This window comes from Zonotrichia leucophrys, chromosome 11 (assembly GCF_028769735.1).
Source record: "Zonotrichia leucophrys gambelii isolate GWCS_2022_RI chromosome 11, RI_Zleu_2.0, whole genome shotgun sequence".
Lineage (NCBI taxonomy): Eukaryota > Metazoa > Chordata > Aves > Passeriformes > Passerellidae > Zonotrichia > Zonotrichia leucophrys.
Genome location: NC_088181.1, coordinates 12,846,812 through 12,874,521, shown reverse-complemented (window position 1 = coordinate 12,874,521; position 27,710 = coordinate 12,846,812). Strand labels below are relative to the sequence as shown.

The following is a 27,710-nucleotide window of genomic DNA, read 5'->3' as shown; positions in this document are numbered from 1 at the left end:
GCCCTACACAAGGGCCATGAAGCAGGTTCTTCTAAAATCACTTTTAAAATCATACACACATGCAAACAAGCTCACACAAATGCATACAGACCTCCAAGTAACCTCAAAACGTTCACTCTGACAGACATTCCTAGGGACAAGCTTTTTAGCACAGAGATTTGGTTTAGGTAAGAAGTTGGGGGGTAGGATGGAGTTCACTACATTTTCCTTCACAGGTTCCTATATCCTCCTGTTCATTATTATTTTCCTGGTAAGTAATAATCTCATTCCTCAAATATGACAGATTTAGATTTTTTTATTGTTTTGGGTACTCAGCATCTCGACTGTTCATTAAACTATCCCAGCTTTTCCAAAACAGCCAGTTCAATAGAATCAGAACATGGACAAACTCAATCCCCACTGCCCAAGAGTCTCAGCTCTCTGTTGGTAAATCTAGGGCAATTCTGAGATAAAAAATCTGATGTGCTCCTTCTAGGAATCAAGGTGCCTGAGAGGCTGAGAAACTTCTGATTGTTCTATGTGAATTACTCTACTCTTCCTCTTGTTTTGCTGAGGTATTTTTTGGTAGCACAAGGGATTTGATAAAAGTGACAATTTCAATTTAAAAAAGAAAATAATAATATCAGATTAGTTCTCACATTGAAGGTCTACATTTTATCCCTCAGATACTTTAAAGTTCAGCTGTACTTACTCTGGGAACAGGGGACGTCTGGGTACCTTTCCTTTGGCCACTGGTCTCAGGTGTCAGGTCTCGGTGGTCTACCTGAATGTGGCTCTCTAAGTCTTCAGCACTTTCAAATTTGACACTACACTCTGGACACCTCAGGCTGCCACAGGGCCTCTCGTTCACCTCCTGTGGAGTCAAGCTGGAAGACTGTCCATTGGTGCTCCTGGTCATGCATCCAGCACACAGGCCGTAGGGAAGGCCGTTCACATCCAACTTTACCAAGTCCTGCTTATTGCGGAACTCCTTCAAGCACAGCGCACACTTGTAGAGTTTTTGCAAGGCCTGGCCATTAGGCGATGAGGTTGCAGAGTTTCCTGCCAATTTCTGCATATGGAACGTCCCATGAATTTTCAGCTCCAGGGTAGAGGTGACCGTCTGCATGCAGACAACACAGCGAAAGCCAGTGAGGGAGTTTCTGAGATCTGGATGCATCTGGCAGTGCTCGATGAATTCCTCCTCACTCTGCAGTGGCATTTTGCAGATCCGACACGTCCCCGTATCCAAACTCTTGCTGTGAGTGACTTTGTGCTCCGTCAGGGTCAGGAGCGATGGGAAGCGTTCCCCACAGATGGGGCACATGTAGTGCTTAGCTGGGCCTCGATGGGTCTGCATGTGCTCCCTCAGGCCATTTTCTGAGAAAAAGGTCCTTGAGCAGATATTACACTTGTGGCTACCTTTGATGAATTCTGCTTTCTTCCTAGAACAGTCATCCTCCCCAGGCCTGATGTTATGATCTCTCAAACGATGGTTCTGCAGGAGGACCTCCATAGTGTAGGCAGCCCCACAAATGTCACAGCCATACATGGGCTCAGAAGCATCCACATCATCCTCACTGGCTTCATGACTGTTGGAAGTATCTGGATTCTTCATTAACATATTCTGGATATCTCCCCCTTCTGTCTTCTTATTTGTTGGGGTCATGCCGTTAGCTGTACCATTCTCAGCGCTAGCATCAAAAACACAATGTTTTTCCCGCAAGTGTTTTTCAAGCAAGATGATGGCATGAAAAGCTTTGCTACAAAACTTGCAGTTGTATTTTTTGCTGTGGGTTGTGATGTGGCACTGCAGTTCTACCTCTGTGCTGAAGGTCTCACCACAGAAGATACATTTGTGAGACTTTGATGGATTACCCAAGTGACTATGCTTCACATGGATCTGGAGATCCACCTCCTTCCTAAAATCCCAGTTACAGGCTGTGCAACGATACATCTTCTTTTCATTGCTATGCTTGACTGCCAGATGCACTTGGATAGATACCTTGGAATCAAAAACTTCTTGGCAAAGGGTGCAGTGATACAACACAAAAGTATGCATGTCCAACAAATGCTTCTGCAAATCATCCACTGAAGAAAACTGTTTGTCACAGCTCTCACATACATAATGAGTGGAAGTTGTCATGTAGTGTATGGTGAGATGTTGCAGAAGAGACTCCTGGGAGTCAAAGTCTTCTTTACACTGAGGGCAAGACTGTTTCCTCAACAGCAACTCCAAATGCAACTTTAAATGGGTCTGAAAACTTTCAAAATTTGAGAACTTTAGATCACACTGATTACAGGGGTATTCGCCATTAGACACTGAGTTTGCGCTTGCAGAAAGCCGCTGCCTTTTAGGGGAAGAGACTTCAACATCAGAAGAAACTGGACTCTGCTCTGCTTTTGACTTCTTATTGTGTGCCAGAGGAATGTTCTTGTGGTTTTCTTTAATATGCTTTGTAAGCTTCAGGATGGAGCCAAAAATGGGGGAGTTTGTGCAATAAGGGCATGAATAAACTTCCATAAAAGACTGTGTTGGCTGAATGACAGGGGAATCCAATTTTGAATTTCCTACATTGCAGTGAGTCTGCTGGATGTGCTCAGTCAAGGTAGCTTCGGTCAGAAAGCCCATGGAGCACTGGTTACAGAAGAAAGCATTGTTGCCATCTTGAGGGGTAGCATTTGGGCCGCAGTGAGTAATGCGGATGTGTTCCTGCAAGCTATTGATATCAGCAAACATCTCCGGGCAGTAATTACAATGAAAGGCAGAAATGTTGCTAAACTGCATCATGGGATAGGCATGGTTTTTGTGCACTTTTCTCACGTGTTCATTCAAGTTGTACAGTGTAGGCATGGAATCAAGGCAGATCTGGCACGTGTGGCTTTGCTGAGGTTTATCTGCATGAATGGTCTTCAGATGGATCTCCAGAACAGCAAGGCTGTTGAAGTCACGCTTCGAGCAGTAGGGACAGCTGTAAGTAACTTTAGACCAGTTCTGGCCATCCTCTCTGTCAACAGACCTGGTTTTCTTTTGTCCTCTCAAAGGCTTTAAGGTGGAATCTGGAGTGGAACCTCTTTCCACCGACGCACTGGAGTCCGGCGTTGCGCTGCTCATGGATGCCACACTCCCCAGGACTGGGTCAGGGCTGATGCTGTGGTTGCTGGAGTCAGGCTGTCTGTGGCTGTCCAAGTGGCAATAGACTTCCTCCACTGAAGAAAACTGCTCTGGGCACATAGGGCACTTGTGTTTCTTGTTGGCATGGGCTTGATGAATGTGTGAGAGCAGCGAGTTTTCGTCTACAAATACTTCAGGGCAATGAATACACTGCAAATCTGCCTTCTCGGAAAGCTGTGGGTGGCGTGTCATTACGTGCTTCTCCAAATCTTCAGTCTGACTGAACGTCTCTTCACAGTAATCACACATAAAATCATCCTTCTTCACCTCTTTCTCATTCTTTGCCATATGTTCCTTGTTCTTTTTATGAGCTTGCATGTGACTCTGCAATGAGCTGGTGGATGAAAACCCACGTTTACACACAGTACACTTGAATGGTTTGCTGGAGCTGTGGGTTTTCAGGTGGATTTTGAGGTGGTCGCTGCGGGAGAACGCAGCCTCGCATTCGTGGCAATGGTACTTTTTATCCCCTGTGTGAAGCTTTATGTGGCGATCCCTACTCCTCTTGTGCTTAAAAAGCCGGCTACAGTAGGTGCATTTGAAAGGTAGTTTGTCACTGTGGATCTGCTCGTGCCTTTTAAGGTAGCTCAGGCGAATGAAGGACTTATCACAAAACTGACAGGGATACGGCAGGCCAGTCCCCCCTTCCTCCTCCCCGATGCCAAGATCACACCCATCTCCTATCATCTGAGTGGGTGATGCAACATCTTTGCTGGAGGGAGATGAAGCCACCCAGGAGAGTTGTGGGTCGTCATCACCATCTGTAATGGGAAAGCAGAAAGGAGATTAAAAACAATTCCCAGTGCATCTGTGAAATAAGGACAAAGCTCTCAACAACACTATGGGCTTCTGCTACTACAGCATTAAAAAAAAAAATCAACTCAAAAAAACCCCCAATAAACCCTCTTGAATTTGAAAGGAGGTTTGAGAAAGAGAAATAAAAATATATTTGTACACATAATTCACAAATATGCCAACACATAGTGTTAATAAAAAGCGTTTTTCTTTAGCAGGTTTAACACCTGCTCACTGTACTGTAAAGCAATAAACAATGAATAAAGAAAGCGAAACACAATGTGCAATGAAGCAATACAAACACTTCAGAAAGCTACAGTGTTAAGTGATCACCTGTGAATTTGTGGGTCTGTTAAATGCTACATCAAGATGATTTTAAGTAATGTCTCCATTAAAAAAATCCTTCAGTTCTGTCTGAAAACTGTAACAGAATGAAAGGCTGCTCAAAGGCAGAGCTGAACATCTAGGTGAAATAAAAGCATCAGATTTGAGAGAGCTCAAGAAAATCAGAAGAGATCTGCACCATTACCATGTTTGCTTGTATGAAAGGTAATGTTTCTCTCTTGTTACCAAATCAAATTTTTTTAAAGCCCAGAAAAATCACCACTGGAGATCTTTACACATCACAAATGAATCAAGTTCAGGATAAACTAAAAATGGCCCAGCGTCTGTTTTAATAACTATTTCCTTTACTCAATATGAAGCTTTGAAAAATATCTTATCATTCCATATTACCATATAGAAACACAGCACCAACTCCAGCAGCGCCACAGTCATTTTAGGAAAAATACATAAAATGTTGTCAGCTTTCATTAACAGAATTGTTAACAAGAAACAGAAGAGAGTGAGCTCAAGTATCCTAATTCCAACAAATGCAGAGATGCTGAGTGAAACATAACTGCCACTAGTCCGATATCAAACTAAACCACAGAAGGAAGCCAAAATAAAGTTCCTGTTAATGATGGAAGGCGCTGACCATGCAAACATTTGGAGATTCCAAAAAGGAGCCGGTTCTCGAGACACACCATCCTTATAAAACATTTAATGTTTTAAATACTTCAGTTTTTACTAAAACAAACCAATAAAAAAATCCCCGACTGTGTGTGTAGGCTGCCACACGCACACTCCTCGTGCCTGCCAATGCAGAGTCTCCAGGCGGAGAAGGCACAAGTAGGGTGAGGAGGCCTCAAAGAAGGGCTCGGCTAATGAGGGCATCACCCCCGCACCAGGCAGCCCCTGCAGCACCGTCAGCTCTGGCAAACACCTGCTTTTCATCCCAGGTAAAGAAAGAGAGCAGCGACCCTGGAAAAAACTAAACCAAATAAGCACACCCCAAACAACTTTTCCCGCGCGATGGGGGTGTCTATTTTCCAGGTCAGGCGTCTGCTCTCTGCACCCCCTGCTCCCCAGAGCTCAGCTCCCCTGTTTGTCTAAACCTCCTGCTCCAGAGCGATGCTGGACACCGAGAACTGCTTCTTCCTGCTCCCGAAATGCACCTCGACTCTCAGCGAGCATCCGCGCTTCCAAGATGCTCAAGGTCTTTGCGCTCAACTAGCTCCTCCAAATCCGGCGGAGCCCAAGCCTAAAACACAGACAAGGAGCTCCTGATTTTTATGTAAACTTTTCTCAGGCTTCACTCCCCCCACCACGAACGGCTCTCTCTCTGCAGCTGCAACAAAGCCTCCTGTTCCCAATTTAAGCCACCTCCGCCGCCCACCGCGCTGCCAGCACAGCTTTGCGGAGCCCCCGGGGAGCCCCCGGCCCCCGCCACCCCCAGCTTTGCCGCCAGCCGGATCCGGGGCTCCGTCCCCACGGAGCTGCGGCCACGGGCCGTCGGAGGGAAGAGGCAGCCGGCTGCCAGCGCCCGGATTAGGGGCCCCGGGGAGGTGCCGGTAGCTCAGGGCTGCCTAATTCCCTCCTCTCACCAGCTGGGCTCCTCCAGGGGCAAGGAGACAAAGGGGAGCACGAGGGGGATGCTGGGCCTGAACTAGGGCAGCACATGTTGCGTTTGTGCCGCTGCTGCTGTCTACGGAGAGGGGAAGAGAGGAGAAAAACAACACGAGGAAAAGCACCCCACCATTTGCTAGTTATTGCTCGGGTTTACTGGCTGTAATTATAATAATTTTACGTGTCTGTTTGCAGAAATGTTTGTGGAAACACGTGCATGGAAATATCCCCTCTCGCAGCCGGGCTGCCCGCGCCGTGCGCGCACACAGGAAAGGCCGCGCCGAGAGAGGCCGAGCGCTCCAAACGCCGCCACCGAATAAAGCTCCATTGTTCGGCTGGAAACCTGAGCTGCCGTGGGCCAAATCCAGGGCTAACACAGGCCGGGCCAACTGCTTTCACTTATTTACATCCATATGCACGTATGCCAACCATTACATTGGCCCACCACGCAAACTGAACAAATCTCTAGAAAGTCTCTTTTTCCTCTGAAATGAACAGATTACCTCACAACACAGTCTAACATTCAAATAAATAGAGCCAGTTCCCCTCCAGCTGCTGCTCTTCAAACATATTGGGCTATTCAGAAAACAAAATCAAAGAAAGCTGGTATTAGTATTACTTTGTGAGTGAAACACAAAGCCTTTGCTAATATAATTTGGATTTTTAAAAAATTATATTTCTCAGGTTGTAAAGCTGGATTTGTCATAAAATGGAAGTGTTTGCATAGAATGCAAAGATTATTTCCTTTTGTTAGCTTCAGTTGGACCTTTTACCAATTTTCATGTTTAATTGCTTGATTCTTTTTATTCCAGCATTTTCTCATACTTTTACAGATCAAAAAGAATTTTAGAAGAAACTTTAAGCACCAGAAACAACCTACATAGATTTCTTACTAACAAGATACTAAATTACTGAACACCTAAACTGAAGAAATTAGGGAAAACTCATTATCATTAATCTCTTTATGGAATGAATGAATAATGGCCCTGTTAATTTTAACTTGCCATATTAAATTGAAGAAAAGACCTATAATGAACTGAGGAGAAAATTCTAAGGTATTCTACCACAGTAATATTTTAGTGGGAAGATATATTTTAGGTGTGGTATGACATGTCTGGCAAAGATGGTTAGAATAATAATTCTACATTAATGCAATCAAAGGAATGTAGCAGAATGAGAAAAATCACTTTCAAAAAGGAGATTAAAGTCATTAAAATGGCTAATCCTGCAAAGTGGGACTGTTCTAAAATAGAGAATCACATGGCTGGTGCAAGGCTTTTGTCATATGTGCATAAGAGAATCAAAACAAGTATTAAAAGGGTAAGAAAATTCAATAAAAAGTTTAATTAGGAAAAAAAAGAGCATTAAGGAAGCTTCAGGATGCCAGTAGTCCTCAGGATATATGTGCAGGTCATGAAGCTTAAAGGGCCATTCTTGATAATCAATCTTAAAGTGGTACAGTAATTTAGCAACTTAATGTTCAGCACGTTTACAGGACTGCAAGCATTTATCATCATCAGTGAGGAGCTAATTCCAGCCTCAATGCATTCAATAAATGCATTTTTCCTTCTAAGAAGAACAATTTGGCCAAAATGTAGTATAAATCATACTTCATTCTCTATTTATCTTCCAGATAACACAAGCCAAGTTCAGAGACATGTTCATGAAGCTGAAACAATAAAATGAAGTTTAAAAAGATGTGGTCTCTCTTAGAAGGGAGACAAATGGCTCATCACAGATTGCCAGGAGTAAGCAGCACTGCCATCTCAGCATACACTGCTGACATTGATATATCTATTATTCCAGAGTTATTTTGCTAATAGAAATATAATCAACCAGACACAATTTCACAATCCCTGCAAACACCTTCCCATCTCCCTGCCCACAGGTAGCTGGAGACTGTTCACTCCTGCTGAACTTTGAGCAGAGCTCCATTTTCTTGTTCAGCTCCCCAGCTGAGCTCCCCCAGCCCTGGGGGCCACATTCCTGGGCAGGAAGTGCACAAACCCAGGCTACCCCCAGCTGGCTCCTTTTCCTTTCAAGAACAAAACACATGCACAGAGACCACATTTGCTGGCCTGGACCTGAAGTTCGTCCTTGCCTAAAGCTCTTGTTCACCAGCAGAGTATCACTGGGTCCCCCTGCACTGAAAAATCCCCCACTCTGTCTGCCCTAGGCGTGGGGAGCTCGGGGCTCCTCCCCAGGGCCCCTGTGACCCCTGCACAGCCCAGGCACGCTGCAGTGTGGCCTGGGCACCTCCCAGTGCCACCAGCACGGACTGAGCACCACAGGGCTCAGGAGAGCCTGCACAACCAGCCCCAGGCATCACAAAAATCCTAGGTCTGGCCAAAGAAACATCTTCAGGACTCCCCTCCTGAGCCCAGAAGGCATCTCCATACAGGACAATAAAGCAAGGAGGTCAGATTTAGAATGTGATCTTATTCTGTCAGGTTTATTCCTCTAGCACAGAGCTAGTACACAAGAGAAATACTTAAATTAACAAACACAAAACCCCACAAAATTGATTGTTGAAGGAAAGATTGCTGTTTAAGCTCAGACTTCAGGTTCTCTCTGAGTCCCTCCATGATACACAAGTTAAAGATGGTCAAAGCACTGAAAATGCTTTAAGCTGTTGAGAGTTGATGCAATTCTTGCACCCAAAAAAGCAACTTTTGTAAACAAGCTTGCAAGCTTGGCATCATAAGACACGCTTGTGAACTGTGCTTCAGTTCCTCATCTCCATAATAGCAAAAAGCCATCTGCTTCTCAAGGGCAAATTGTAGGGCTTACTTCTGTATCGCTGTGAAAACCCTGAGACATCCTCAGATGGAAAGTCCAATAGAAATGCTATCAATTTCAATAATTATTATTATTGCAGATGCTTAACTATGAGAATAAAACACAGAGATTGAGGACTGACAAATCCTCAGCACTGGTTACAGTAAATTTTGCATTGCTGCACTATGTATTAAAGCCAGGGATAGATCATTACAATGGATTATAGTAAGAACCTCACATAGCATACGCTGCTCATTTACACTGCAGTGCTGGTGTGAAAGAATGCAAATCAAGTTTACACAGCAAATGTTTTAAGCTCAACATTTTCAGTGCACTGTGACTGCTTTTTGCTTAATTATTTTGTTGCAGTGTTTAGTCCTATTTTCCTGCACATTTCCTTCACAGTTATAAGAAATAATTAGAAGTACCAATAATATTCCAAACTCGATTTTTTATGCACTTATTAGCTTCAATGAACAATTCTGTTCGTTGTGTCACAGAAGGCAATAATGGACTGTGACCCACCAGTCCTTGTGGCAATGCAAGTCCTTGTACACTGACACTGCATCTAGCTCCGAATGGCACTGTCACTGCTGGGCAGGGACTGACACCCAGCACTACTGCACACTCAAGCACACTTCACTAAATGAGAGAAGGAGGATTTCTGCAACTTATTTATAATTATTCCTCAAAAAATATCATGCAACTGTGCCCTAGAGCTGCTTAACCCACCCTTAGCCAAAGCAGGGAGGAGGGCCTGGGAAATCCACACTGCTCTGAAGAACTCTACACAGAGCTTCACACTTCAGTGACATCAGCTTCTTCACCAAACAGGTCAGAGTTCCGTGTTTGAAGGCACTATGCTATTATATATATAATGTATGTATGTATGTATATATGTATGTATGTATGTATGTATTGTATGTATAAAATGTTCAAAACAAACATGAAATTGGATAAAAGTCTAAGAGGTGCTAATGTAAGTGGCACCACAGGCATTGCTTTCATTATTATCTCTGACTTGAGAAAAATTCAGTTATATCTAATCCCATGCTTATGAGGTAAGCATTTTTGTTGGACTAAATTACCAAAGGTTAGTGACTCTTTTCCCACTTTCTCAGCTTTGTACTGCAATTCATTTTATAGTGATTTTTTTAAAAAAGCAAGGAAGACGTCTGGCATAATGGAAAGTATATATAATCTGATTTTTTTTCTCATGCAGAGAGTAACTTTGTATTTAGAATACAAAATCAGCACAAGATGTAGTGCAGAATTTCAAACATTAAACTTGCTGGGATGTCTGCCACAGATAAACTGTTACACACAGACAGTTTAAACCTTGCTGTCTTTGTTTAAACCTTATTGTAGTGATCAAAGATACATCTAATTAGTCTTTTTTATACTTCAAGTTAAAAGTACACACAAAGGTGTCTATTGAAGCTTAGCTGATATACAGAAACTTGTTAAGGCAGAGTAATGCATGCCAGAGCCCTTGTCTCCCATTAGCAGAGATATCAAAGCTCAGTAATGACCATCGACAGGGTGATCCATAATTCTGAGCAGATGATAAAATGTTATTTTTAACATTATTTTTCCTTATGTCAAACAGTCTATTTTACTGGTAACAAAAAATTATCATATCATTAAGTCAGTTATTTCACGCTTCGATAAATGGCATAATAGGGCTGGAGGAGAAAGTTTTATGTTAGATCTAGGAATAAACTAAATGCTTTCAGAGTTGAATCACTGTTTTTCTTTACTCCCTTTGGAAAAGCAGCAGATACTATATTCTGCTGTGCATCATGGACTTGGGACTGAAAACAGCTGCACTCTAATTACATGTAAAGTGTACCAAAACATTCCTTTTATCACAGACTGTAAATCTGTTAGCATCTGTCTCTCCTTTGTTTCTTCCACAAGATACAAGCTTGTTTCTACATTTTTCTCACCTGTAGCGGTAATTAAAATTCATTATAAATGAAAGGAGTGAACACTAAAACAAGTTCCTCTGTGTACAGTTCTAAACTCAAATTAGAAACAGCTGTTTGCTAATTCATGCAGTGATGTTTTGTCGTGCTCTGTGAATCAATAATAACTCACCCTATTCCTACCAAAATGGTAGGATTATATATATATTTTTCTTAGCAATTTTCTCCTTAGAAATATTCAAATGCACATTCAGTCTTTTTTAAATGAGATTAAAAGATGATACTTACAAAATCATCAATGAAATAACAGGAGGATCTTAATAGCTTGCTGCTTCTGCTTACCCTGCTACCTAGAGGGTCCTGTGTCATTCTTGCCTGCTTTGATGCCTACAGAGCATTTAGCAAAAGGGCACGTTGTAAGACAGATGTAAAAGAACAAAACTGTATATGGAGTCACACAGATGCACATGGATGCAACAGTCACATTGAGAGAATATTACAGAATTAGGGTTTCAGCTACAACATCTACAACTTTCAAACATTAGGAATGACAAAGCCCTCAGGAAAAAAATCCTAGTAGAATAATTATTACTTATAATAACTAGTTGTAAAATTAGTTATAATAAATGGCAATACTTATGCTAATTGTTAGTAATATTTCTACATATTATGTTAGCCAGAGCACAAACTTCATATGACCCCATTGGCCTTACACAATTATATTCTGCACTTCTGGCTACTTGATGTCAACATTTATCACGATTTCAACACTTGATTATGCAAAACAAAGAGACAACACACAGCAGTTAAGAGTTTCTTTTTTATCTAAGCATAGGGATGCAAGCAGGGTGGCTGCAGTGATGTGAGCAGCCCTCCCAGCAGCTTTGCAGAGCCTGCCCTCGTCACAGCACAAGTGGCGCCAGCCCTGGGCCCTGCACCGCCCCTTTGCAGAGCCAGAGATGCAGCCCAGAGCGGTGGAAGGACATCAGCCTCTGTGCAATACCTGCATCACTTCATGCATTTCTCATCTCTGTACAGAGATGTTTTCCCTTCCCTGTGTTGTGCTGCTGTTAGCAGGAAGGGTGTTCCCACCCCTGAGACTGAGCTGCTCGTGGAAATGTGGCCAGTGGGACAGCCTTTATGGTGGGATGAAATGCATCAGATGAATTTCCTAGATTTATGATTTCCTCCCTCCCATCTGATCAGGCAGCTCTCAAATACAGCAGGCACCTGTTCTCAGACTGTTTTGCTGAGTACCCTCAGGCACGTGCAGTCACACAGACTCAGCTCAAGCTTTCCCTCAGTTCATATCCATAGCACCAGAAACACAGACTGGCTGCTACTTGCAGAAACTCACTGAGTCCAGAGCTGAAAGTAAAGACAGACAGACTTTTCTCCACTAGTGACCAGATTGCTGTGATTTAATTTAATGTTTTCTTGTGTTCATTTTCATGATTTTACATTGTACTTTCAAGTGAAGTCATCAATTACAATCCATTTAGCTCATTCATAAAATTCATTTAAGGGTCATATCCTGCACAGTGAGCAGCAAGTCCTGGAAGTCAGCACTGACAAGGACAAGCAGCACTTTTTTTCCCACAGGATATTCAGCTTGAGCAGAATCAAGTCAGAGCTCATTTTGATGGTGTGGGCAGCAGTCTGGAGAAGCTAGTGCCTTTAAAACTGGGGCAGTGGCAAACTAGGACAAAGACAGCTTTGCCAAGAGTTCTCTGATAATCTGCTGTCACTGCTAAGACAAATGGCTATCTGCTTCTGTGCTGGTAGAGAATACTAGAGTGGCCTTTCCATTTCTGCAGAGCTGTTTCCACTCTTCTGTAATGAATCAGCTGTGAGCCAAAAGAACCACTAGAAGTGAGAAAATGGACCAAAAATGCTCTGTGCCTTCTGGCTGAGGTCACCAGAACTGACTGCATTGCTAGGATGGCTTTCTGTGATGTGATCTTCAGCTGCTATTATGTGGTGACCTGACCTGTAAGAAAATGGGTTTGCAGTCCCTGTCTCTAACAGATGATAAGTACTTTCCAGAGAACAGAATTCTGCTTCTAAATTAGTATTTTCCATCAGTGCTCAGTAGAAGAGAAGACAATTGCCATCTTCAAACCTGAGAAAAATCCTTATTTTTCATACTCTGCCCTACCCAGAACTTTACTACCAAGCTTTCCAACCTGAGAAACTTAAAGCTAGTCACATTATTAGAGCAAGTTGCAGAGGAAAATAAAACCAGCTTGTTAAGTTAAAAAGAAGGAGGCAGTTCCAGACTCTCATTTTGATCTAGGTGGGAAAACTGGGACACACTTTCAATCTCAATGGGTTGATGTTCATGATGAATAGACTTAATGCTGAAAAACACATGTTGGCTGAAATTACTCAGCAATAAACAAACAGTAAAAACCAACAACATCCAGATTTTATACTGCCTTCAAAGAAGAAGGGAAGAAAAGCAAATTACATGTGACAAACAGTATCAAGTAACCTGTTTTATAGCTATGCACACACATTATTGTTCTGACTTCCAAATGTGTTTTGTATTCACAGCAATCCCATTGAATTCAATAGGAACAGCAGTTACTCAACACTCCTCAAAATTCAAGTGACATAAATATGAGATATAGCCAGTTCTATTAGAGATATTTTCAGAAAGGTGCATGTATTCCCATCCCTTTAGTGAATTCAGAATTAAGATTTCATGCAAATACCATGAATGGAAATGAAGCTGCACTTGCAAATATCACAACTTCCATGTCTGGTGAGTGCAGCCCCTCAAGGCCTGCATCTGCCTGGTTTTGGAGGGGCCTGTGTGCCCCAGTGATCCCAGTGGGTATCCCTGGAGCTGAAGAAGCTGCCAGCTCCATCTGACCCAAGAGTGGAAATGGGGTTTGCTCCAGCTGAGTAAATCTCCCATTGCTTAGGGATGGTGCTCATTAGGGCAAAGTACAATTAGTTAAGACTTTGGGTTTGTTAGTGAACACTTTTTAAGAAATTAATTAAAATTCAAAAAGAGCACCCACAAATGTAACAGCACACTGTTGAATATGAAACACATTCCTGATTATCATAAACATTGGTCATGAATCTGCACAATGTTTGTAACTGGCCTGAGGGAAACTGCATGAAACAGAGGTGGGAAGGAACTTCTCCACTTATCAATACCTGACAGAAATAACTGAAAGGCTTAAAAAGAAAATAACTATAGGTTTTTTACTATGCAAGATGAAAGTCAAACAGCATGGCTTGCCTAGGAGAGACATGTATTCTGCACTGTATGGTAATGCTACTTCTTTTTTCCTAACAGTACCCACCATTTTAAACAAGAAGAGCCTTTTAAAGCGAGCAAGCAAACAGACGCATTTGCCACCCGGTAAGATTGCTCTCGGTACACCAGTGTTTCCCTACAACAAATGTGCTGCATGAGAGTCCTTTCAAGTTTAACCGTCAGTGACCCGGCATCTGTGATCTGAGGACTTGCACTGCACCACACAACAAAACTATCCACCAAAAGCTGCTCTCTGCTTCCAACACATCTTTGCCCTTTTGACTGAAGGGCCTGATGACAAATCGTGCGACAGCGCTCGCAGGTGTTCTAAAGAAAAGCTGTGGCAACAGCCAAGGTCTCTTTTCCTCGAGCTCCCAACTCCATTGGTGCAGCTCAAGGAGGGATCCCATGCCCAGCATTGCTGGGACCCCGTTCAGGCTGCAGGGGATGAGCCCTGTGTGCCCACTGCAAGCACCTCCATGTCACTGGATATCCCTCTCCTGTGGGTACCCAGCACTGAGAGCAGCCCAGGCTGTGCCCCATCTCCTACACCACAAGTTTGTGAGAGACTTTTTGAATCTCTAAATGACTTTAAAGAATCTCTAAATTCTTTAGAGGCTTCTCAGGTTGTCAGTCAGCAGCGACCATGCTCCGGAGAAAGCCTCCCGTAGGGAGGATGCTCATCAGTGCAGGCAGGCAGGAGGGGGGAGCGCAGCTGGGGAGCCAGAGCGAATCCAAGCAGGAGACAACAGCCCCTCCAGCCCTGCTGCCCTCCTGCCAGGAGCCATGCAGAGCCTGGCAGGAACCTCCCCTCCACCCCTGCTGTGCTCCCAGCCCCAGCTGCAGGCACCACACTGCCCACAGACCAGAACAGGGGCACCTTCCTCCAAGTCCCCTGTGGCAGAGACACCTTCCTCCTGAATTGGTTTACAGTCCTAGGTGCTCATTTTCTCTATTCAGATGGCTCTGTTTAACTACCAATGCAGGTTTTCTCACAAAATGTGAATTGTAGGATTTATTCTAGTTAGTAACTGTCTCTGTGCCTTGGCCACAGATACATGAGAGAGTGAATTTACAATGAGGAAAGGTGCAGGGCACAATTATTTGTTTAAATGGCATTAAAATTAGGGTTGGAGTGTACACTGAATCATCTCAATTTATCCCTGAAGAGAAAGAGGGACAGCAAATGTCTTGGCATTTGCAAACAAATATCTGTTTCCCCAACAACTCGCTAACAGCACTCCTTCCATTTGAGAGCAGTCTCACACAGACATTGGCACTGATATCAGAGAATTAAATGAAATAATGGGAAAAGCTATAGTCAATAACTTTCTAACTTTACTCACATGATGAGGACTGGTTATACTGACAAAAAAGTACCTGGGAATGTTAATAGACTAAACAACTCAGTAAAAGGAATGAGGAGGCCGTGGGGAGAGAGAGATTGAATTTACCCTCCAAAAGTACATCTTGACACTAAAGGTACAGCAAGGCTTTTTACAGGAAGGTACAGGCCTTCTACAGAAGAATCCCCTAAATTAAACATGGATGGAAGCTGGAGGTGGATGTTTAGGGTAGGGGCACATTTTCTGCACAGGAAAAATGGTCAAAAAAATCAAAAAAGAAAAAGCAAAAGACTCTATAAAAAATAAACAACCAAGATCTCTCTGGGAAATCAGGCACCAGAGGTTTAAAAGACACACTTGTACCTCCAAAACCAGATGTGTTAAAAAAACATCTCCAGTCAATTAATGGCTGACAACATACACACCCCCACCATGGAAATGAAAAACTATTGTTTTCATAAACAACACAAAGAGTTTTAAAGCTCAGACAGATTCATTTGCAGAAAGCCTACTGTCCTAAATATACCTAAATAATGAAAACCCCTCACCACCTCCCTGCAATCTGTTTGGTTTTGCCCTTCCCAGAGCCACAGCCAAAGCTCCGTGCCCTGACAGCACAGACAGGGCAGCTCTGGTGTCTCCCACAGGAAGGTGAGAGAACAAGGCTCCCCAGACACAATTCACATATTATTTACATGTTTACTCAAGGCTTTTCTAAAATTTATTTTAGTTCTGGTCAATAAGGCAAAAATTTTCATTACAGAAGTGTTTTCTGACCACAAATGAACTGTGCTGCTGTCTAAAATAAGATCTTTAGCCCATCTCACTTTTCCAAAACAAACAAAATTGGACAAATGAATGAAAACTCAGTAACTGCTTCCTCACACCTGGCAGCTAATTTTAAAGACACATACAACCTTTTTTTGTTTGTTTGTCTTTGGGTAACAATTTTCTTATTATTTAGGATTATCATACTTTGCATCTTTGGATTTTCTATGAACATAACCATAGTCCAGGGTCTCCCAGCTACCTGATATCAGGAAGGCTGCAATATCATGTCTACCCTGAAGTTACTGTACGCAGGCTTAAGAGGGACTTCATTTTAATTCAGTTCTTTGGCCGGAATTGAGATACTGGATTTGATCCGATATTTTTTCTTACTGTGTTGCTTTGTATCAAAACACCCATTTTCCAGTGGGTGGTGCCTAACAAAACAGAAGCAGAGGTGTGAGCATGAAGGAAACAGCCATTATAAATGCACAGAAACACACCATGTCAACACTTACCAGCTGCCCAATATGTACAAAAGCTTTAAAAAAGGACAACTGAGTCATTATTTTAGAGCTTCACTATAGTTTCCATTTTAAAACATTTTACAATCTATCTAGTGCCATTGGAGAAGGTTCCATTGCAAACACTGGAAATCAGACACCTCCTAACCATCAAATTCATCAGAATTTTTGTGCGAAGTGTTATCAGGTAACAATATTTACCATGTACAGTAATTATGAAAACTCTGAGATTGTGCAATTATATATTTTAATTACACGATCTGATTAGGTTTTTTAATCACTTCATAAAAAGAAAGGAAATTCACCGAGGTTGTCAGAAAGTTAATAAAAATAAGGTAATTCACTGCAAAGGCTCACCATGGTGCCTTTCTAACTACTTCCTTGCTACACCCCACTGTGCCTAGGTATTGGAGGTCAACTATAAGTATTAATTTCCTTACTTCTATTAACTTTGGTGACAACATTTGTGCTCTTTTGGCATGGTATTTTTTGTTTCATTTGGCTGGATGATATTTTAAGACATATGGACTCCTCACAACCAAGAAGCTGGGTGTCCTGAAACCCACCAAGAGACTCAGCCTTGTCCTGCTCTGTGCTCAGCCCCCTTGGAGGGTCACTCAGGGAAGCCACTGCGTGGTGGCCACTGTGACACTGAGCTGTGTGAGCCTCACCAGCAGCCTGCAAAACCCACCCAGCTTAGCAGTGCCCCACAATAAATACACCAGCAAAGCTGGCTGCTCACATCAGGGCCACGAGGCACATGGCAGCTGCACAGAGCACCCAGCAGCAGTGAGAGCTGCAGCTGCAGCACAGCCAGAGGCCAGGCCAGCCAGGTACCTGCCCTGGGCAGCTGGAACCACCCAAACCCAGCTGTGCAACACAAGCAACCCCTCAGAACCCTCCTGCTGGCACTGCAAAGGGGCCATGAGCAGAGGGAGGGCTGGGGGCTGAGAGATGCCAGAGGTGAGTCACCTCCTCCTGCTCCTGAGGCAGGACAGAGCACGTCTGGTTCACCTCTGGAAAATATTTTTTTTAAGTTTTGGATGCAGTTCTGCTCTAAGGAAACATTTTGTTTATATCCAAACTGGGAGTCTATAATGTAATACTTGGCGATGGGATTCAGCAGCTCTGTTTTACTCATTTTTGGTTTGTCCTCTCCTCCTGCCAGCCCTTCTTTATTTTTCTCCTTTCTCTTTTTACTTTCCCACCCCCTCTCCTGTGATTCTCTGGGGAGAACAAATCACTTTGGGAGGTTTAATGGACTGACAAGAGCAGAAATTTAATCGTGGTGTGCAAGCACGGGCCAGGCACATGAGAACAGGCGCAGTGCAATCCATTTGGGCTGCCCCACCTGTGACCCCAGGCACCCCCTCTCTGCAGGGGCCATGCAGGGAGAGGGGCCCTTGCTGCTCACATGGGACCTTGGTGGTGCCTGCTTCAGGAGGAGAGGGCTGCCAGATGCTGACAAGCCAAAAGCAGTTATTTCAGGAGTCTTTTTTTAATATAGAAACAGCTGACACAAAATGCATCTCACTGGGGAGGGAAACCATGCTCCCAGAAGCAAAAGACCACTAAAAAGCGTCTTTTTTTTTCCAAGAGAAATCTAAACCAGTTTTGGGGCAGATATCACTTAGGTTTTTCATTTCCATTTTAGGAGACTTGCAGAGTGCCCTTCTAGTCCTGCCCCATCCATGGAGAATATTAAGGGGGCAGATGTGGGTGGATTAAGAAATGGTACAAAGCATTTCAGAGAGTAAGTACAAGCTCAAAGAAAACCTGTCCCAGGCAAAACAGCCACTGCTGGGGGAGCTGCCTGATCCTCCCTGCAGCCCCCTTTGCTGTGAAGGTCCCCCACACCATGTGCATGGCCCTGGGCTGACAGGGGCATGCACTCAGCTGCCTAAGAAAGGCAGTGAAAAGGGGAGGGCACAAAATTATTTAAACAAGCTTTTATACAGAAAATGAAAAACGTTGTGTGCAACAACATGACTCCTTTTCCTTTGTACACCGTTTGCTGCTACAGATTACATTTGCAAAGTATAGCTTTCAATATAACATAGCCAAAAGCAACCTAACAGCATAATTTTCTTCCTGGGTACTTTATTTTTGAATTCTTCTACACACAATGAAACAGAGATTTGGAAAAAACAAGAAAACAAAGAAGCCCCTTCTTCTCACATGCATGTAAACCTGGGTAAACTTACAGGAGACCATCTTTTGAACAATCAGTGTTATTTACTCTTGCTTGTGGAGCTTGTGCTGGCTACTGCCAGTAAATCCTAAGGGCACACAGTGAGTGATACCAGACACTCTGCACACCCACTACTACAAAGACTTTGCTCAGTTGAAAAGCATGTGTAGTATTTTTCTATCACCATTGCCTGCATTTTCAGTTTTTCACTTTTAGGCACCTTGTCTACCTGACAAAACTACAGCATATCCTTGACATTTATTTAAAGCTTGCTGTTCTGTGCAACTGGGTGGCATAACAAGGACCAGGGAAGCAGAGCTTTAAAACACATTTCCTGGCTGATAATGCAGATTAAGAGAGCTACAAAAGACAAATATTAAGGACAAATACCAGTCATATCCAAAAAACAAGTATTTTCTAGCAGGATCATAACCAACCAATACCCTGAGATATCCAAAGGGAAGAATCTCTATCCTTGCACTCATCCTTGTCAATTGAAACTGCACTGTGCTCTTTAATAATAATCTCAAAATGATCCAAATACTTTCCAGGAGCTTATTCTACAACTAGTTATATTCTAACAAAAAGCAGTCATTTCAAAAGTCATTTTCCTTCCCTTCCACTTACATTTTTCATCTTGTTTCTCTCTGCCATTTCTCCATCTCATCCCAAAGCCAGATTATTACACTGCAAATGTGGGGCAGGTCCAGATACCCAAGGGGAGATCCAAGATCTTCCCTCCTGAGGAAACTTCATAGTGAACTCAATGACTATCTGTGATGTTTGCTGGTACTAGGGAATAATATTTCCCTTGGGCACTTTCTGGATAGAGTCTACCACCTGGGTTAAGTCATTATTACAATCAAGCAGAAAAAAATGGGAGGGAGAGTAGAGATGAAAAAACACTACAGCAAGCATCATTACAGCTCATCAAAAGTGCATTAGAAAACACCTGATAATATACTCTGAACATTAATGATCCTTACAATATACCATATTAATGCAGATGTTATCTGAATTCTCAGAAACTAATTTTTCCATTCACACACTTCTTTAAAATTGGTGTTGGAAAAAAAATCTCTAGAATCTATTAGTTGCCGGCATTTTTTCTGTTTCCAGAAACAAACAAATAAAATAACACCTCTGTACCTGTATGTGCTGCAGATCACAAAGCTGAAATGGGTACCCTGACACTGGGATGCTCATTGGCATTCACAGACAATGTGTTACAGTTCAAATGGACAATGGTCAGCAAATATTAATTAAAAGGTTGTGATTGTGTTGCCTTACATTGGACTATTATCACTACTAAAATAAATTTAACTGGCTGCCTGAAACTCTCCATTGCTGGGCAGCAATTTCCCTTGCCATTTTTCCACCTTAGGTTAGGAGGGAGACACATGAATGCCACAGAACTGATAGTGCAGCTCTGCTATAAGGTGCCAAGTGCCAGGTTAGAGGACAGGTTAGCTGTCAGAAAAGCCTAATACTTCCAATAACTTAAATGGAGGTCAAAAAAATAATTCTAGGCACTGCTTAAGTCCTATATTCCTCCTTTACAGAGACTGCAAATCATGTCAAGTTCTGCATAAATAGGTTTTGTGGGGGCATTAAAGGGTGAATTACTGTCATCTAGGTGCTAGTGCTTAGTAAAGCAAGGATGATCAAGCCCATTTTGCCAAAATCCAATGTGAACTGCTGCTCTCAAAGAAAGGTCACCCAATCAAGAATGCTTCATAACAAAACAAAAAGAAAATCCACAACACACATGCATTTTTACAAAGGAAATAAAACAGTCACACCTAAAGACCATTCCCATTGCTGAAAGCTGAAGAGAATTTTTTTTCCTAAACAAGGAGCTGGTAAAGGTTTGCAGCATCCTAGAATTACTTCTAGAAATAAGGGAAGCAGGAATTATTTTTAGTGCAGCTGAGAGGCCAGGCATATTTCAGGCAATCTCCCAGAGCCTGCTTCTATACCATGTGGGACATAAACCCACAAACTATGAAAGAACCCAAATCAGTATTGTTTTCTCAAGTGACATCCATTATCCCTCATCTGAGAAAATTAACACGTGTATGCAGAAGCTCAATAAAGTAAGCTCAGAGCTAAAAGTCTAACATTAACTCTTTATGCCTCACAATAAATGTCATCTTTTAAGTCAGCAAAATGCTAATATATTCTAATTTATATTCAGTGCTTCTGCCATTTAAAGCAAGCAGGGACATCAAAATACAGTTAGGCTCAAGCACAGTTTCAAATGTTACAGTACACAGGGTAATCAAAAATTTCCAAATTCCAAGGACCTACAGTGATGTAAAAATGGAGATACAGTAGGGCAATTAGACCAACACATGCTGGTTTGGGTAGCATTAGGAACAGTGTCACAAAATGAATAAAACCCAGCTTTTGTGCAAAGTCTCTTATTTTCTCACATCTGAGGTAAGCACTGTATCTAGTAGTAAAATGCTATGAATGTTAAATGTAGGCAACCTTTGTGCTCTGCCAGTTTATTTCTAGATCAAATGATAATATTTGAAGATTTCTATTCCAAGCCAGCACTCACTATTTTTCTTCATCTTCCTGATCTGCCCAAAAGATTATATTCAATGAATCAGATATATCTTTGTCTTCTTTTTACTCAGATTAATAAATTAGGCAGCCCATAAATCTGAATGGTACTTATTCTGAAGAGTGAAACACAAAGAATGATTGATAAGGCTGAATTTCCCACCTAAGTACATAGAAACCTCCAGGCAGGTATTAATTCTATACTGAGTTTTTCTACAACATACACTTACTCTTGCACCACAACATGCTCACACACATCACCAGGTATCCAGAACAAAAGCAAGGAAGGCTTTTCTTAACCCACCAGGTGCACTGTGCTTGTTTCCAAATAGTGCTCTGGGATGGCTAAATGAGGACAGCAGTGAAGAGCAAGACACAGTTTGTGACATTACTATTTGAACAGCCAGACAACTTTTGCAGCCCTTGTGTTATTCCTCCCAGCAACACAGAAACAGATCTTGCATCTGCTGGTCTGTCCTTCTTGGGGACATTTTGCTACCCAGCAAGAGTGCAGGAAACGATGTCTGCAGAACAGGGAATTCTGAACAGGGATAATAAAAATAATCTGATCGTTACCCCTGTGCTTTAAAAATTGGACCCCCTGGCAAGTAGCCAAAATAAAACATCAAAGAGGACCTCCACAAGCCAGGCTCAGGATCAACATTCATGTGAGAGCCCATCACCTACTTACCCTGACAGCAGGCAAGAAAAGTTGGAGACATCTGCTTGGAGGGCAGGGGTCAGGCTGGCCGGGCCGTGCTGCACACACAGCAAGGGTGGAAATGTCAGTGTGGGCTGGGTGTGCTGGCCAGCCTGGGCTCTGGGGCTGCAGGGGGGCTTAGTGAGAAGAGGTCAGGGCCTGCCCTGTGCTGGATACAGCTGGCTCCACAACAGACCCACCGCTGACTGACCATCGCTGGACTGGCCATGACCCCCCACTGCCCAGCACTCCTGGGGCATGGAGGAAAATTAAGTTTGTTTCCCTCAAATCGAGTCTGTTCTGCCCATGACAGTAATTGCTGAGCTATCTCCCTGTCTTTATGTCAGCTCAGCTTTTTCATCTTACTTTCTCTGCCAGTCCTCTTGAGGCTGGGGAGAGAGAGCAGCTGGGTGGGCATCTGGCAGCCAGCCAGCATTACCCACTGCAGGGTAGCTGGCTGCAAAAGCTTCTCTAAACAAGGAAGAATAAACAATACCTAAATCTGTACCTATAGGGCCTGAATTTATTGATTGTATTTGACTCTGTATTCCATTAAAAACATTTCTCCTGATAATGTGCAATGCAAGAACTTGCAAACCATACTACTGACCTCCCAAACTTGGTGCTGCCTGCATGCAAGTCAGATATGGAGGTTATTTGGTTGTGTTGGGGTTCACTGGTGCTAAGGGTGATTGAGGTGGGCCAACTTTTGCATGCAAGAAGGAAGGAGCAAGTTGTTCCACTGATGCTTAGGAAGAAAAACAATACATCAAATGTTCCACGTCAAACACCTCCCAGACTAGTTCAAAGACGAGTTCATGTGTGTGCTGAAGCACAGGGAGACAAAAAGTAAAAAAGTTTCTAAGTTGCTGCAAGTTTTAGAAATCAAAAATCCATTGATCAAAGAGAAAACTCCATAATATTTTCCTATAAAATAACTTTGATTTCTTGTGAAAAAATCAATAAGAGTTGATTACTGAAAATGGCAACATAAGCATAAACACCCTTCAGGCATCTCACAAGTACCTCTGCAAATCACAGAGCAATGCTAGGCACATGCCATTGCTGCTAATCACATCCTCTGCCACACAACCAGATGAGCTTCCTGAAGAAACTACCAAGGCTGTACCAGGAGGTACAACAGCAGAACATATATTCAAGATATTAGATGTCAGTTGTTGTAGTGTGTTAGGTTAGTTTTAAGGCCGCTGACCGCTGCAGTCAGCAGTTCCTTCCCACACACACATGTCCCTTTCTAAGATATCACTGTGCACTCTTCTACAAATCTCAGCCTAAAACCCTGTTGCAAGGTCTCCATGAAGCTGCTGAAGTTGATTAAAGACCTAATACATCTCTATTATTGCTCTACAGCAGCACTTTGTGCTTCCTTTTCCACAAAGGGACAAAATAGCCTCTGCAAAATAAAGGACCAGTTCCACTTCTGAAGATACAGCATTTTATTGGATGGTGTGTTTAGCCTTCTTAGTGTGACCAATGAAGATAGGCGTGAGCTGGGCTTGTTCTTTGCCCACAGAGAGAAAAGATGGATGTTTTGACATGAAGCATTTGCCAGACACTTGGCAAAACAGTCTTCAAAATGGTACTTGCAACTGCTTTCCCAGGTTCCAGCAAGAGAGGGGAGGGGACAGGATCATTGACTGCATCATCTGACCAAGGCAACTCCTGTTAGAAGCTGGTCTTGCTTTAATTAAAGGCACACTTGCTTTTAACTCTGAAACTAAGATATTTAGTTTGCAGAGACCCCCGTCCATTCTCCTACAAGGATATGACAGAGACCTGTGGATGTCTGGTATGATCAAAAGGAAACATGGCAATAATATGTCAAGTCACAAATTATTACGGCCTCTTCCCAATGTGCAGGAGATCCCACATTCCACCCATCCATATGGTTCAGCTGGGGAGCACTTTTACCAACATATGGCCCCTTGAAAGTGAAGGTTTTCTTTTGAGTTTTTAATCACAATTGCTTGTTATTCTTAATTACTTGTTACTTCCACTACACTATGAAGCTTAACCTGACTTCTGCTGGGAGAATACAAGTCAGGAAGGTGGTTTCCTTTTTGCTAATAGGAAAAGCTTTGTTAGTAGGGAAGGGGGACCAAAGCTGCCTTACAATTCACACAAGCAGAATTACCTCTTGGTATCAACACAAATCATAGTGCCCCTTCTTGATACTGGTATCTATCTTTGTCAGATCCTTTACAAATAAACATCATTTAAAACTACAGAGAAGGGGTAGGACAGCACAGTGCAGTGATAAAGAACAACTTAGAAAGTATCTTTTTCCTTCTTAAAACAAGGCATTGGAAAAGGTATATTGAGTCCTATAGGCAGAAACAGGTGCTAAATGGCCCACAATCAGGAAATTTTACTTCTTTTGTGAATACAAACAAACATTTTCAAACATAATTATTTCAGCAGATGCATGAAAAAAGACCAATTTAAATGTTCTTAATGGTTGCTCTGTTAAGTCAGATATTTTGTTTATTATAATGCTGTATCTACAAGTTCATGGAAGCCATAACCCCAAAGGAAGCCATCCACTCCACATTAGCTATATCCTCCCCATCTCCTCCATGGATTTTTTGCTATGAAACAGCAACATCAGGAGACAGCTCTGTATTTCCTCACAGTTGCACCCCACTAACACCAGGATTTACTGCCACACTGAGGGAACCATATGGAGTCATATGCTCTTCTTTCCCATCCCCTTTTCCTATTAAAGCTGAGACATTTAATGGGCAGTTCCCCTTCAGACACACATGGATCTACGAACATCTGGCAACTCAAGAGCCAGCAGCTCTTGCTATGTTCTTTAACTTGTCAGGTTTAACCTGTGATTCAGCTTGGATCCATGCTGCCAGTGATTTCCAGCCATAAGAGCTACAGCACTGGCCCAATAACATTTTCATCTGTGCAGACAGGTTGTGTGCAGTTGTAAATAGAACAGAACTCTGCTCAAGAGTACTTCTAGGCACTAGAAAGCACAAGTCAAAAGAGGCAGCTCCATACTCTGTGTTCATGAGAACATACCCTATCTCTCCACAGGGAATATTTATTATGATGGGCCATAATCCACTTAACATCTTCTGACAAAGTCTATCAGTCTGTAACAACTTTGATTCCAGAAGTTCAATGGCATAGGGAGGAAAATTCATAGGGAGAAAGAGACTTCCACAAGAATTCCCCTTTATGAACCCGCACACCCTGTGATAGCAGACAGGATCATTGCTTATTTGTACCTATCAGCTTTGATGATAATTGCAACCCACTTGACACTTCTGTTGAAAGGCAGTATTACCAACAAGAAACCTGATAAATATTCAACAAAATCTAAATTAAATAATTCCATTCATCTTGAGGTCACCATCTCTAAGACTGTTTCAAAATATTTGTGTCTAAAAGAGATAGGGAGGGGGATGAGAGAACCCTGCTTCTTAGACCAAAATTACTGAATCACTGCATTAATGAACACAACTTTTTTATTTTTCAAGTTCAGTGAAAGAATGCCATCTATGCAAAATTTTGATCCCACATTACAAAATAATTACATGATAATTACATGAGCATTAAGATGTCTACCCCCCGAGTAAAGCCACTGCACCCAACCGCTAACTAAGGCAGGCCTGGAATGTTTCAGCTTATTAAGGAGAAATCCAGCATTGAGCAAAACCTCCAGCTGAAGCAGATTTCCACTCTTTTACTCCTCTGATTTCTAATTAATAATTAAAACATGTTCCTTTCTTTGGAAACCCAATTAGACTTGCGCATCAGCCTGAAAACAAACTTTTTTTAGTAGCTAAGCTACTCCTCATGGTTTAATGGGGTGGCAGGAGTGTTTTCTACATAGCTCCACTGACACAATTCATTTATTTCTTTCCATTCTACAATGGATATTGTAATCCATCCCCAACAATATAAACATTACATTTGCACAGCTAATTAGGATGTTGGCAGTATGAATTAGTGACCCTCTGATTTCTTCCAGTCAGGGCCGCCCCTGCTGCCTGCACTCCTTAGGATTCACAATTAGGCAATTATATTTTCAGCATCTTTTTTTCCTCTCTAATGCTACCTCTTTCCTCACATTCAATATGACCATATGCACCAAATGAAAAGTTGTGTAGTTTATTTTGGGGTGGGGAGTAGGGGAAGGAAGGGAAGGAGAGACACAAAGTGTCACATTCAATCCTTTGCCCTATCAATCTTTGCTAACTTGGTATCAGAGAATGATAGAGGATCTGTAAGACTGCAAATTGTCTCCATAAATGTTTTAAAGAAGTGATTATGCAGAGTGGGTAAGAGATATATTCTGACTGGGAATGAAGCAAAAGGAAAGAGGGACAAACTAAATAAATTCTCATCTCTGGGTATAGTGGGCTGGTACTGAACCTCCATGCAGGGCTGCGGTCACCGAGCTGTCCCCAGCCACAAGATGATGACAAATTGGAGAGAATTCAGAAGAAGGCAACAGAAGTGATTAATGGGCTGGATGGACTGATGTATGAGGAAAGGTTAAAAGGTCTGATTATATGTATCTTTGTTAAAGAACAGCTAAGGAAGGTGCAGGAACTGCTTCCAAGGGGTTCATGCACAGTAAGCACCATCACTGCATTCCACTGAGCATTTGGGAAGGGCAGGAGGAGAGAAGAAAGCACAATTTTATGCTAGACACTAAGAAAATATCTGCAGTAAATGTTAGAAAAGAACTGTTTCCAACAGGAAGGACTAGAAACCTCACCATCTGAGAGCTGTAATGGACAAAGCACTAAGAAAATACACTGCAGGGGATAATGTCTGTTTTAATGTTGATGCTTGTTTAACTCACTGACTAATGTACACTGTGGAGACATAGCATCTTTATTAAAGCACAGACTATATCTCTGAGTCCTCTGCTGTGAAAAGTTCTCCATTAAAATCACTTATTACTAGGGGCACTGGAAACATTTTGGGCCAAGTATGTGCCACTCCATATCAGCTCCCAGCTGAGGAATCCAGAGGATTCAAGAGTACCAGTGAGGGCAAATTAAGTCTTTCACTTCTCAAATATTAACCCAGCATTTTATAAGTTCTGTAATCCAAACAAACAAAATCCACCATCCCCCAACCTAGACCACTTTGCAGAATAAAACTGTCCTCTAATTTCTTCTTTAAATATGGAATCATTTTATGTCCTAGAAAATCAAGTGTTTAAGAGTAAGTTAACCTTGGCATTTGTGTGACTGAAGAACAAAAATAAATCAAGATTACTAAACTATTAGGAGTAATGAACCCAATACTCCTATTTATACCCAAGTAAATTAGAAATCCTGCCATTGAATCAAGCCAATGGAAATATATTGAAGCAGAAACTGGTATAAATGAGCAGAAGACCAAGCCAAACATAACCAGAGTGACACATTTCCAGGCCATGTGCAGAGCTCAAACCAGGAAAAATAATTTACAATCAGCTCATGGAGACAGGAAGCAATGATGGCAGGCACAGAGGCTCCATGGCTGCTGTAGCTCGAGCAAGCAAAGCTGGAAAATCCACGCGGTGCTGGCCCTCCCCACAACTCGCAACAGAAACCAGCCCAGACTGCAGCACTATTGGCAAATCATTGTTTGAAGAGTAATTCCAGCTCCAACTGCGCCCTGCCACTATTCACAAATACAGCTATACATATTGCCTGTAGAGACGTGAAACATTTCAACTTCTGCAGCGGCCTGTCCA

The 27,710-nt window shown here is 42.4% G+C and overlaps 1 protein-coding gene across 7 annotated transcripts in view; it reads right to left on the bottom strand.

Annotated features, from left to right (window-relative positions):
• The window catches only part of ZNF423 (zinc finger protein 423), a 280,738-nt gene that overhangs the window by 93,574 nt on the left and 159,454 nt on the right, over nt 1-27,710 (bottom strand). For all 7 annotated transcript variants that reach the window (XM_064723039.1, XM_064723043.1, XM_064723040.1 and 4 more), the window contains one exon: nt 692-3,915. In XM_064723039.1, coding sequence (XP_064579109.1) covers nt 692-3,915 — 3,224 coding nt within the window. The remainder of the gene's footprint in view (nt 1-691; nt 3,916-27,710) is intronic.